Genomic DNA, 13,804 nt, shown 5'->3' with positions numbered 1-13,804 from the left:
TCAATAAAGTTCTGCCAAATCCTCTAAATTTAGGCAAGTAAAGGCATCTTTGGATAAAAAAAAAAATCTCAATGCTACCCCAAGTAACTCTGTAAAGCAATTTTGTATGGCAATGTAACTTTTGCGAATATGATCCATTTTTTACCATAAACATATATGACTTACCATTTAAGACTTTCTTTTCTTCATGATAGTCTGTATGGTAATTTTGAAAAAAAAGAAAAAAAAAAAAGAGCCACGTAACTATACTATAACATCAAAGAGAGTATCAGTTAATATTATATTTGAAGATAACAGCCCTTTTTTGGAAGGGTTTTCTTTAAAGGTCTGAGTAGAAAAGGCTAATAAATAGATGGCCTATGTTTGAAATAAGAAAGTTTCATCTCTGAAAATTACCAGACTATTTCTTCTCCTAGTATTCATCTCCCATTTCACTGATCTTTTTTTCTACTTCTTTGAACATCTTTCCCCTAATATCTTGGTTAATTTCTTTAGAAAGCATACAAAAACCCAAGTTTTGTCCAGGTTATCATATTCTAAAGTAGTCAAAAGTATCCATTATATGTAAGACATACATGTTAACAATCTAAAGAAAGACACCTTATTATCTATCTTAATCTATGTCAGTAAAATAATTATCGTTGCTCCAAATTTAAATGGCAAAATAATTAAAATATTAGACTTTCACTTGTATAGACAATGTAATACAATTAGTGTTACAAACCCAGGAAAATTTAACCGGTATTTTCTTTCAGGATGGCAGCCAAATCACAAATCTACATTGTATTTTGATCATCACAAGTGCTACACCATATGGTCAAAATAAAACCCTGAGCAAGTTAACAGAGTTAAAAAAAAAGAAGAAAGAAAAAAAAGAATGACAAGCCAACAAAATATACAGGTAGTAAACTGACATATCAATCATTAAGGTAACCTGTTTTAAGGAAAAAGAAACTAAACTACTTCAATGAAAGTTTTGAAATTTTTTACGTTCTAATTTTCAATCAACCAGAGATCCCATAATTACCTCCACCACTTCACCCAAGTATCATAAAATAGTCATGATTAAGGAGGCCAGATGACTATTCTTTTTTTCTCCTTATTTTACCAAAAAAAAAAATTCATAGCTGAAAGGAATCTTAACAACATACATAAATTACCATCTGATCCCCTCATTTAAGACTGAAAACCAAAATGAAATCCATAGCTCTTCAGCAACAAAGACTGGACTTCTCTCAAATTCAGCATCGTATTTCTTACTATGGCATTGCTAGTGCTAATACTTCCCGGAAAGACAAAAGACCTAAAAATCATCTAAATTCTACCTCCAAATGAGCTTACAAACCTTACAAACTTTTTAAGGGATCACCGATTGTCCCTGCTTGATTGTTCACTTTCATCAGTGGGTTTCATTTATCTTTCCTACTGCAGCTATGATTGTTTTATCTTAGAACAAACAACAAATTCATAGATATAAGTAAATTAAATCTATTTTCAGTGCACCATATAGTTGGCAGTTTGAAGAATCTCATCTATCAAGTCAAACAATTTGTTTTTATTTAAGAGGATCACAGATTTTAAAATATTGCCCCAGGTAATTTGTTTCCAGAGGAAAATGTACATTTATCTTATATGACTTGCTTTCTGCCTGATGTGAACTGATTGAACCTGTCAGGACTTTCTGGATCCTACTAAATCAGTAATTTTTTTCCTGAGTCTATTTTTTAATACAAAAAGTACCAGCAGGAAGAAATCTTCTATTAAATGATCTAAATTAGGGACGCCTGGGTGGCTCAGAGGTTGAGTGCATCTGCCTTTGGCCCAGGGCATGATCCCGAAGTACTGGGATGGAGTCCCACATTGGGCTCCCTGCATGGAGCCTGCTTCTCCCTCTGCCTATGTCTCTGCCTCTCTCTGTCTTTCAGGAATAAACAAATAAAAGCTTTTTTAAAAATGATCTAAATTATATTTAAAAACTCTACTAGTCTTTTGCAACTCTTCTAAAAAACTGAGACACAGAAATGAGACTATTTTGTATTATTAAGTATATTTACATCTGAATCATCTTAGTCACATGAGACTGACAAGAAATCGGATATTCTGTCTAGATAATTCATTTCATTATTTAGTTGCTCCATGGCCAAGAGAACTTGTATTTTCTCACAATGTTGGTTAAACTGCATTACTCTACTAAGAGTCTGTTTTCTGGAGAGATCAGAGTCATTGTGAAAGCCAGCACTGCAATTTATAGACTGTACTCTATTCCTTTTTGGTAAGAGGGTGGGTGAGAATTTTTAATTGTGACCCTAATCCAGTTTACCTCTGTTGAGTGGAGCCACGGAGGACTCCTCTAGGATAAAGAAAGAAAAATTGTTTTACCAGTATACTCATTCTTTTAATAAATATTTATTGATCATCATCTTAATAGAGATTTTGATATAAAACCATTTTGGTAAAATGTTAGGAAAATATGGATATAAATTGTTTGCTTACTGAATTACTAAAATTATCCACAAATTTGGAAAGATCCATAATGAAAGTAGTAACATGGTTACCTTTGTGTGTGTATGGAAGGGGGAAACAAGTAGATGGGAGACAGGTATTAACAGGGGCAGAAATTAACATTTCTCATACTTGAGTCATGTGAATGCATTACTTATTCAAATAAATTAAATAAACAGAATTAAAAATAAAATGTTGATACATTCTTTTAAATACATATGATAAATGCTTTAAAAGAGATAAGCAGAAGGTAAGGTATAGAGAAGCATAGAGGAGGGTATCTCTACTTGGAAGGAATTTGAAAGGACTCTATTGAGGAAGTAATATTTTAGCTATGTATTGAAAATATGTAGGCATTTGTCACAAGGCTCTGAAGAAAAGTATTCTAGGAAGAGAAATGCTAAGCATTTATAATTGAATGTTTTACATGTAGCTACATACCTCATCTTCTTACTTCAAAAACCCTTTGGATTTTGGGTTGGATAGCTTTGGGCTAGATAAATTCTCTGTTGTAGGAATCTATCTTGTGTATTGGGCTGGATTTGGGGCTGATTAATTCTTTGTTGAGGGGGTCTACCCTGTGCACTGTTAAGGGTATGCAATGGCATCACTGCCCTCTCCTCTAACCCACTAGAATGCAAGTAGCACCTAGTTTAGTTGTGACAACCAAAATGTCTTGACGTTGCTCCCTTGAGCAAAATCAATCTGTTAAGAATCATTGATACACACACACACACACACACACACACACACATATGTGCAAAAGTAGGTAACTTTAATGAGGTGATTCTCTGCCTTACAACATGAAGCATCCATGGTTCTTTAAATAGCAGGATTCTCCAATTGAGTAACTATATCCCTTAAGTAAATATACATATAAACCTCAGTATCTTCACTTTTATTCTTAAACATTTTTTGTAATTTTTTCTTTGTTTCAAGTTTTTATTGAAATTCCAGTTAGTTAAAAAAAGGAGGGGGGAATGGGAGGATGAAGGAGGGTGAAATTCTATTTAGTTAACATATAGTGTGTTCATCTTTTTTTTTTTTTTTAAGATTTTACTTATTTGAGAGAGAGAGACAGAGAGAGAAGAAGTAGGGCAGAGGGAGAAGCAGCATCTTAACTTCTCAAGTGAAGGTGTTAGAACACCTCTAAATCTCTTCCATCTCTAAGCAGTCTACACTGATCTATGGATCCAAGTGCTTTACAGTCAATAACTGCTTGAGTGAGTGGGTGTAAAAATGAAAAACATAAAGTATTAGAAACCATGATAAAGCAATGAGAAATTAAGAAGAAATATTTCTGACACTACCCTATGCCACTGGAAAATATGACCATTTTTAAAATATGACTTCCATTAAAATTTTTTTCCATTAAAATTTTTTAAAGTATACTTATGATCTAGAGCAGTGCTGCCCAAAAGAAATATAATGCAAGCCATAAGCATACTTTTAAATTTTCTATAACCACATTAACAAAATAAAATGGAACAGGTTAAATTAATTTTAATAATATATTTTTACTTAACATAATATATCTAGAACATTATCATTTCAACATGTAATCAATGTAAAATTTATGAGACATTTTACATTCTTTTTTTCAACTAAGTCTTAGAATGCAGTATTTTATACTTTTAACACATCTATATTTGGACAAGGCACATTCTAGCACTGGATAGCCATAGATGGTCTGTGCCTACAATAATGGCAACAGTGGATTAACATAGGGCAAAAAACAAGAACATTTTTTATCTTTGCCAGAGAATGAAGTGTTCCATCCACATAAATAAGTAATCAAGAACTGAAGCTTACCTTTACAAGCAAGTTTCTCCTTTTATTCATTATTGATACTTTTCTAAAGCACAATACGACCCATAATACTTTTTAAACAAAGGATTATTTTAAAAAATCACTGATTCTTTGCTTCATAAGGATCTACAAGTACTATGTTTTATATTCTGATGCAATTAGCTTCTCTGTTTTCTTCCTAGACATCCATGCATTTCACCACTGCTACACTACAAACCACCAGATAAACTAAAAACTATCCTTCCAGAACTGCCCAGCTGTAGATGCTCATAGAATGCCAATTCTGGATACCCCTGCTTTGGGGTCTGGCAGGCTACCTACCTAAAAGAGGGTACTAGGGATCTTATATTGAAGGAAGCCCATGCATAAAATTCCTCTTCAGCATAGCCAGTCTCCCCATCTTCCTCCACAAATCCTCATATTGGCAATAGTCTCTCTCCACCTACTGTTCCCACTTCTCTGGTTTCACGGTCTATTCCTACTTCATCTGTTTTCATCCTCTGTTCCCAACTCATCTAGAAAGTTCTAAGTGTGGAGTGAACACATGCTCTGATTTGCCAGAGTCGCAGTTTATCCCCCATCATCCCAGCACAATTACTAACAGAGCCTCCCTGCATACTCAGAACTGCCTCAATCTGGACAACTACAACATTAACCCATTCTAGTAGTTTCTATTGATAAGGCCAGCTGAGTTCAATGATCAATCCGTGGCCAGAGATGAAAGGCACAAGTAGTACTTACGTTACAGTGGTATTTTGCCTTAATTATTGTGAATATTCCTTATTTCTGACACATCAGATCTTACTCTTTAGTTACTCTGCCCCTGTTTATATGCTCTACTCCTGCTGGTTAGCCTGCAGTTCAAACTGTATCTTGCTAGATCTTAAGTCTCTACGGTTAAAAAACAAACAACAACCAAAAAAACCCTGATCTCCTTACTTGCAATCAACACCTTGCCTACTAGTAAAATTCTTGTCTTTATTTCCTAATGCTTTGCAAGTTGTCTCATCACTACCTGCTGCTGGCTTTACCCTAGCAAGACACTGACACTCTTTATATATATAAACGCTTTATAATGAAACACAGATTCACAGCCCTAATCTCACAGGCCAAAGCAATAATAATGATAGTATTTTCTTTTTCACAGAAACAGAACGATCTTTCAGGTGAAACATGTTAGGGGTAAAAAGGCAAAAGGTTCAGGGCTCGTTTATACCTAGTAACTGTAGGGATATAAGAAGGAATAGGAAATGTAAGCAGTCTCAGGCCTGAAAGAGTGGAGGGGCAAAAGGTGCTCCCACAGAAGCAACCACTTCTACTATCTCTCTGCCATCTGTTGGCAACTTCTTAGTGCTAGATGGTCAGCAAACATAACTTCCCTGAGCCCTCCCAGTGATGTTAGGACGTTTCGTTCTTCAACCTTATTTTACTGCTGAGGAAAACTCAGATCTGTTAATTGATGCCAAAGAACATAACAGTTTATGAGTGGCAGAGATGTGATCTGAACCTATGTTGGCGTCTATGAAACTTGCACTCTTTCTGCAGATCCTCTGCTGCCTCAGTCATCAATAGCAGGGCTGGGAACAGGGTTAAAAAGGAAACTTAATAATTTACGAATATATAATATCTGACTCTGTATCTCATTCTGGGTGAGAAACATGTTTGCGCTCCCCTGAGCCAGGAGGAGGAGAAGGAGAAAGAATACTCATTATAGTTTATTTCTTTATGATTAGGATTTAATTAGAAAGCCTGTTTCCTCAATCCCTCAAACTCTCCTGATTTTGGTTTTGTAGTTGTTTTAGTTTTCTTCCTGGTCTCAACTACCTGTATTTCATCCTCACTGTAACTGAATGATTTTAGGTTGCCAGTTATTTTCTCTCAGCATTTCTAAGATACTGTTCTATGGTTTTCTGGCTTCTACTGTGGTTCAAGTAAATAAGCTGTAGCAGCTAATAAATTATATGAGTTAGCTGTCACTCCAGCAAGCACTGGTTTGTTGGTACATCTGTCTCTCTTGGCTGTTTCCGTATCTTCTCATTGTCTTTAGTGTTCTGCAGTTTTACTACAAAGAGTCTGTTGAAATCTAAGTTAAAAAAGGCACAGGAGTGTCACACATCACTGCCAGGTTAGCACCAGCACCACTCACCTTTCGGAATAGTAGGCTTAATGGCCATTCTGCCAACCAGGCATTCTTTCAGCATGGATTCATAATTGACCCAACGATGAACCTAGGATGGGATATAAATGACAAAAAAGAAACATGACTCACACTCCATGAGATGATCTCATTTTATTTGCAGCAAAACTAAACAATCTTACACTGCTCTGAAAAACTAAGAAGCAGATTCAATCAGCCAATAATGGAGTGACAGGGAGGCAGTATACATAGGGATTCTTTAGACAATGTTCTCTAAGTGTTGTCTATAGACCTCTGGAGGTTCCTAACACCCTTTCATATTTCCATGAGGTCTCCATTAGTTTCATAATAATATGAGATGCTTTTGCCGTTTCCACTGGTGTTGACACTTGCACTAATGTGGAAAAAGCAACAGTGGTTAAACTGCTTGCATGTTGGTATGAATCAAGGCAGCAGTTTCAATCTTTATATTCTTCACCATCACATATCCACAGGGGTGGGGTGGTGGGGTGGGGGACTGGCTTAAGAATATCCTTCCTGAAGGGGCGCCTGGGTGCTCAGTCAGTTGAGCATTTGACTCTTGATCTCAGCTCAGGTCTCGAGCTCGGGGTTGTGAGTTCAAGCCCCGCACTGGGCTCCACGCTGCATGTGGAGCCTATTAAAAAAAAAAGAATAACTTTCATGAAGTAGAAGAAATTATCAAATTTTCTAAAATCTCAACGCTTGAGTATAGGTCTTGTTTACATTCTGTGTGACAAAATGAGACATTCTCAAAAACACTCCTGCTGCAAAGTAAGATGGTCACCTTAAGGAAACACACCTACACAATTACTTGATTTGCAAATTGAACTGAGCTTTTTTGTCTCAGAAGGCCATCTATGTGTAAACGAAAAAGACTGAAAAACAAACTGGTTATTCAGACTTGGATAACTGACAGACATTTGCTTGAAAATGAACAGACTGAGACTGTCACTTCAAGGAAAACAACTGACTGTATTTGTTGCCAAGCTCACCAGTGGGAATTAAATTTAAATATCCTCTGGAGGACGCTTTCTCAATATATATTAAAAACCTAAAAATACGCAGCTCTTTCACTAAGTAATTTGTGAATTCACCTAATATACACATATACACAAAAATGCAGGTACCAGGATATTCATCATAGGACTACTTATATTAGCAAAATACTGGAAATGACCTAGATGTCCAATTGTAGAAGACCAGTAAAGGAAAACTAATATACTATTCAACAAAATGATAGCTCATTAGTAAAATAACCAGGTCAAATAATACTGACATGAGAATCTTCATATATGCTCCTAAGTAAATAAATATATACTAAAGTAGCAAATCCATAATATATAATTATAAATGGGCACTCATTTGTTAATAAAAATTAAAATTCCTTTTACCAAATATTTATGGAACATCCAATGACATATAAAGCACTATCCCTGGGGCTATAGGAGTGGGTAGAATTTTAACAGATAAAGGAAGGAGAAAGATATTCAAGAAGGCAAAGGTAGGACTATTTGTTAATCATGGAACTAGTGATTTGCTCAAAGCACTTCAGTTTGCTCAAAGCAAACTGCACATTGAGAATATTTGCCTTTAGACAGTCGTTTAAGGCCTCAAAGTCAAAAAAAAAAAAAAAAAAAAGGCCTCAAAGTCCACGCTAATGACTTTCAATTTATCCCACTGTTAATGATGCACATCTGAAGAGTTGTAGGACAAGGTGCTAAGATGACTGTCTTTTTTAAGCAATACTCATCTAGCTGTCATGTTATTTACATTGGTACTGAAGGCAAAGATATGAGGACAGTATTAAAATAGCAGGGTCAGAGAAGGTGATAATGACTTCATCTAAGGCAGCAGGAAGAAAGAAAAGGATGTAATGTTTAAAGACAGCATCACAGAATTTCATCAGTGACTGGTTATTGGTGCACAATGAGGAAGGCAAAGATTACTCAAGTGGCTTTGAGTTCCCATTACCAGAAACAGGAAACGGGAAATAAAAGGAAAGAAGATGAGTTGATATTATTTGAAAGCAAAATGAGTTGAAGTGCCAACGGGTAATCAAATTGCTCATTAGGCATTTGGAAATACAAAATAAGAGGTCAGAAGTGGAAGTAGAGACAGAAATTTGACAGTAAAAAGATTATTTAATATTCTTTGTACAACTCAAATACTAGCCCTGAATAAATTCTCAAATATTTAAAGATACAAGAAGCTTCACCACAGTTTCTAGAATATAAAGTTGTTTACTTCTGTGGTAAGTGAAAGTCTTAAACAAATATCACTGTTTCTGTTGAAGTCAAAGGAAATGCAGCAATCTGGTAATTAATGTACTGTTAAACTGCTGAAGAATTTAACAACATAGCAGTTCTTGTGATTTCTCCAAAACTTAAATAAGGTTTATTACTTAAATAAGGTCCCTGTACCTCACAACACTGAGGAATATAAAGACTAGATTTTACTGGATGAAACCTCTTTTTATGGAAGACTATACTCAGTATCAAGAGGTTACAGAACAGATATAAGAAGAAAGTATGTCAGATAATTTTTCATGCAAATGTTCCCAAACTTTTCTATTTAGCTTGCACTGCTGGACAATAACAAATACCAAATGACAACAGGAATTTGCCTTAAATCAGCAATAAGAACCTCCCAACGAAACTGCTATTATGACCAATGGCCAAACACAACTTTCCTCCAACCCAGAAAGAACATTAACAGCAAATGGGAATCTGCTATTTAAGCAGATGCACCTCAGTATCATTAAAATATAAAACAAACAGTATTTCTGGCAACCTGCTTAATAAGTAAATCCTAAAATGGATGAGAAGGTAGGAGGAACAGAAATCAAATTATATTTGATCAGAAGTCAACTCGGGGTGCCTGGGTGGCTCAGTCATTTTGAGCGTCCAACTCTTGGTTTCAGCTCAGGTCATGATCCCTGGGTAGTGAGATCAAGCCCCGTGTCAGGCTCCTTGTTCAGCAGGGAGTCAGCTTGAGAATACTCTCCCTCTGCCCCTCCACCTACTCATGTGCACTCTCTATCTCTCTCTCAAATAAATAATCTTTAAAAAAAGTCAACTCTAAAAATAACCCAATCTCACTCCAGTATCTCAAATGGTAAAACTCTAGTGCCATAACATGGATCGTCATCACTAAAATACAAAATAAAGCATATGTGAGACAAAGCCAAATTTCTATTCTTCTCAAGATTGTTGTTTCACAATAGTAGTAAACATACTCTATGTAACTTTTAAATAGCATAAGAGCTAATGTTTGGTTTTAGTAAATATATGGGGAAAGATGACTAATTTAAATATCTTTTGAAATATACATAAGCTCTGCTATCGCTCTAGGAAATAAAAATTTCTATTCATTAATCATCTAACTTTCTACATCATTTGCAGATTCAGCATAGCAAGACGGGCTGATTATTTAACACTTCCCAAAGGAGAAAAAACTAAGCGCAGAGAAGCTAAGTGTCTTGTTCTTTATTCTAATTGTTACTGCCTCCCATAAGTCAATCATCATAATTCTCAAAGATCAATCAAAAGTAAGTAAACAGATGCCAGCAGAGGAAACAGCAAGCACTTAAGAGTAGACGACCAGATACAGATTTGAAACCATCTCTAAATTATAGCAAAATAATTAAAAGGCAAATTAAACAAACAGTTGTACTTATGAGCATCTTCCTACATTTCAAAATTCAAGCAACACATATGAAATTTGTGCAACTATTTTCTTTTTCTTCTACAACCATCATACTGCTAAATCTAAGAGAATTCTTCTACTGTAATACTATGATCACCTTCACCACCTTACCTGATCAAAGAGATCAGTACCGTCGGATCCTGCTGCTCTCATGAGTTCATCTTCTCCACCAGGATGATATTCCATATACGGGCTGACATTATAAACAAACCCTATATCAAAACAAGGTGAAATAATATCTTAAATGAACTTCTTAAGAGTTGTACAAACTATAAATATAAGTTTCAAAAAATCTTTTCACTTTTCAAATGTGTCCTACTTAACAAATCATTATTATTTCAAAGTATTTAGTACATACAGGGTATAAAACTTCACTATACTCTCAAGCTAACAAGTTAGCCTGCCAGTTTCATGGGTCCTGGGCAGAAAACATCAGACACAAAGGATAATTTAGTATTTACATCACTAGCAGTAGCAGTGGCTATAATATCAGCATTTGCTGGGTTCCCTGAAGACCTATGTGAAGAGGGCCAGACAGTACCTATGCCCTCAATGCACAGCATGAAGGGAGGGGAACTCTTAAGTTTAGGAAAGTTGAATCTTTTATAATGGGCAGTAAGGAGATGCACCCTTTGTTCTGGAGGGTGACATTACCTTTATTATACCAAACAGTAGGCAAGCCTGTCCATTACTCTAGAGGAAGTCAGGAGTTCTACTACCCACGGTTGTTTACTATGCAAATATCCCTGAAAAGATTGTCCAGCACAAAGACAGCCAGTGTTTCTGCTTATAAGATGTGCAGATATCTGAAAAACCTATAGAGAATTGCCTCCTAAGACAAAGAAATAATGAAACACTCATTATTTCATCTCAGTGAACAATGGGCAAGCAGGGGTGACTGGGCCACTGAGGCATGCTCTGAGAAAGGAAGCATAATCCTTCTCTGCAGTTGTCCAAGGAACAAAGATTATGGTTTAGATCTTAATAATCCTTTTATCTTCCTCAAACATTTACTTTATCTGTTCATACATTTAAATGTATTTTTATTTTTTTTTTAAAAAAGGGAAAAACAAATGGAGGAAAATTTCTTAATGAACAGCCCTCCCAAGGAAATGAGTTGCTTTTTAATCCTTTACTTGAAAACTAGATGGTAGACAAATCCAGCCCTAAAGACACCTCAAGAGAACAAGGACAACTGGTTTTTCTTATATCCAGGACTATTCCCTCTTTATGTTATGACTCCCGTGAATTTAAATAACTTCAGGTAACTTAAAATATTCATTCTATATAATAATCTTTAGAAGAAAGAAGAGATTGGATTTCAGACCCAAAAAGGTACTGTCTTTTTTCCACAAGTTTAATTTTAGAGAATAACCAACCAGCTATATTTCTTTATAAAATGGCTTAAAAGCAATTTAGGCAACAGACAGAAGTAAATTCACAAAATCTCTCTTTCAGCAGTTCTCCAAATAAGTCTGAGAAAAAAAAATCCAAACAACTGGTAGAGTTCCCTCCTTTCTTCTTCCCTATCCACCTTCCCCACCAAATTTGGAAGGAAATTTTCCTATTGTTTAATGCTTAAAATCCACAGACCACAAATGCCAGAGGTAATGATTAGGATCAAAATTATTCTCAATGGGTGTGGGGTTTGTTTTTGTTTTTTGTTTTGTTTTGTTTGTTGTTTTAAGACAGAATGCCTTCCAAACAAAGGAATTCCAAACTTTCTCTGCAAGCAAACCTGGACTAGAGTTTCTCAAGAATATGAAACTTAAAATACACATAGAAGGTTCATGAACCTTCTATAATGGAATGTCATGTGTTTTAGCAACCAGTAGAAAGATAAACAGCTTTGCCAGCTATCCATAATCAGCATATAAAGCTTAAAACATCCCACAGGTGCTCTCCTTGACCTCACAACCTCTTTTTTTTTTTTAAAGATTTTATTTATTTATTCATAGAGACACAGAGAGAGAGAGATTGAGAGAGGCAGAGACACAGGCAGAGGGAGAAGCAGGCTCCATGCAGGGAGCCCGATGTGGGACGTGATCTCCAGTCCCCAGGATCACATCCCGGGCTGCAGGCGGTGCCAAACCGCTGCGCCCCCGGGGCTGCCCCCTCACAGCCCTTTTGATGGACCCTTATCCTCTCATATTCTCACTCCAGATTTGAACAGCTTCCATGCTCTTCAAATGGACAAAACTGGGAATACCAATAAAATCCCTCACTCTCAGGAACTGAGACTATTAATGTTTCAGTCCAAGAAATGTTAGATCCAACCACACTTGGCAGTGTTAGTAATTTTTTAATTATGAGATGTAAATCCAGCTCCCAAAATGCAACTGCTGTTTTTCTTTTTCTTCCTCTATCTTATCGCCTTTCTTTTTCCTTTTCGAAGGCATTTCCTAACAACTAAAACTTAACTGTAGCAAAAGAACATAAATGCAAAGAACCTAACTTTATGCTTTTCTTTCATGCTTGATTGTATTCTATTTGTACTATACCCAGGTTTTAGACAGCAGTCTCTCATGTCTAAGCCTCTAGCTTCCTATGGATTCTTACCACCTGGTTTTTAGAAACTAATTTTGCAACTTTCTAAATTTTGCAATGACACAATTAACTTCTTCCCACAGTTCTAGATGCTCTGCTCCAGTATGGCAGATCTATACAACTGACTGCCTGTTAAATATAAATAGATAGTATTTAGGAATCCACAGGCATAATCTCAATTTAATTCTAGGTTATTAATAAATTCTGCAAAATCTAAATCCTAACAATAACATTAAGAACAAAAATGGGCAGGAAGAGATTCATAAAACACCAATCCTGAATGTAGCAGAGGATTTTGGTGACAGCCCAACTGGTGCTTTTAGGTTATTTATATGGGTCACCTTCAGTTACACAGAGGGCTTTAGGGAGAATATCTACTGATCTATCAATCTATCCATCCACCCATCCACCCATCCATTCATCCATCCCCTCCTTTATACTGATATTTTTTGTTTTGTATTTTGTTTTATAAACTGTAACCCAGAGTAGATTGAAGGATTGACTGAGTACTGTTAAGAGCAAGTTAATTTCACAATAGACATACCAATCATAGTGTGGTACACCCTAAACTTACAAAGTGTTATATGTCCATTATATCTCAATGTAACTGAAAAAACTGATAAAAAAAGAACTTACTAAAATTAAGACACAACAGTTTTATTAGGAACACATACTCTAATGTTTAAATACATCACTTTTCAAATGCTCTAGCAACATTCAGAGGTGGGTTTTTTAGCTAAATTGTCCTAGCTGAGCTGCAGTGAAATTGAGAGCACACTTTCAGAACAACAGCCACACTGAGTTCTTTAGGCAATGTACTGGTAGTACCTGTTCTAATATTTTCATACTAAATTATCTCTCATGTGTTATATGTCTGGAACTCCAAGCTCTCAAATATGTTCTTAGAATAAAAATTACTCCCTTTAAAATGACCACTTAGTGCTTTGTATCATCAGAAATTACTGCCAATTCAATCACAGAAAGAGTCTTAAGACTTGGAGAACTCTAAAGGTAATGTTTAGTCTGATTTCCAATCCAATACAGGACTTACCTCTATAAGATCTACAAACAGATGATCATCTA

General features: G+C 35.6%; 1 protein-coding gene across 2 annotated transcripts in view; it reads right to left on the bottom strand.

The window, feature by feature from the left end:
* Nucleotides 1-13,804, bottom strand: part of LOC112658662 (cytochrome b5 reductase 4) — a 77,778-nt gene that overhangs the window by 43,458 nt on the left and 20,516 nt on the right. For both annotated transcript variants that reach the window (XM_025444881.3, XM_035698123.2), the window contains exons 3-5: nucleotides 10,286-10,386; nucleotides 6,458-6,539; nucleotides 166-195 (exon numbers count right to left, since the gene is read on the bottom strand). In XM_025444881.3, the coding sequence (XP_025300666.3) occupies nucleotides 166-195; nucleotides 6,458-6,539; nucleotides 10,286-10,386 (213 nt within the window). The remainder of the gene's footprint in view (nucleotides 1-165; nucleotides 196-6,457; nucleotides 6,540-10,285; nucleotides 10,387-13,804) is intronic.

The sequence above is a fragment of the Canis lupus genome, chromosome 12, assembly GCF_003254725.2.
Source record: "Canis lupus dingo isolate Sandy chromosome 12, ASM325472v2, whole genome shotgun sequence".
Classification (NCBI taxonomy): Eukaryota; Metazoa; Chordata; class Mammalia; order Carnivora; family Canidae; genus Canis; species Canis lupus.
This window is presented reverse-complemented; position numbering and strand designations above follow the sequence as displayed.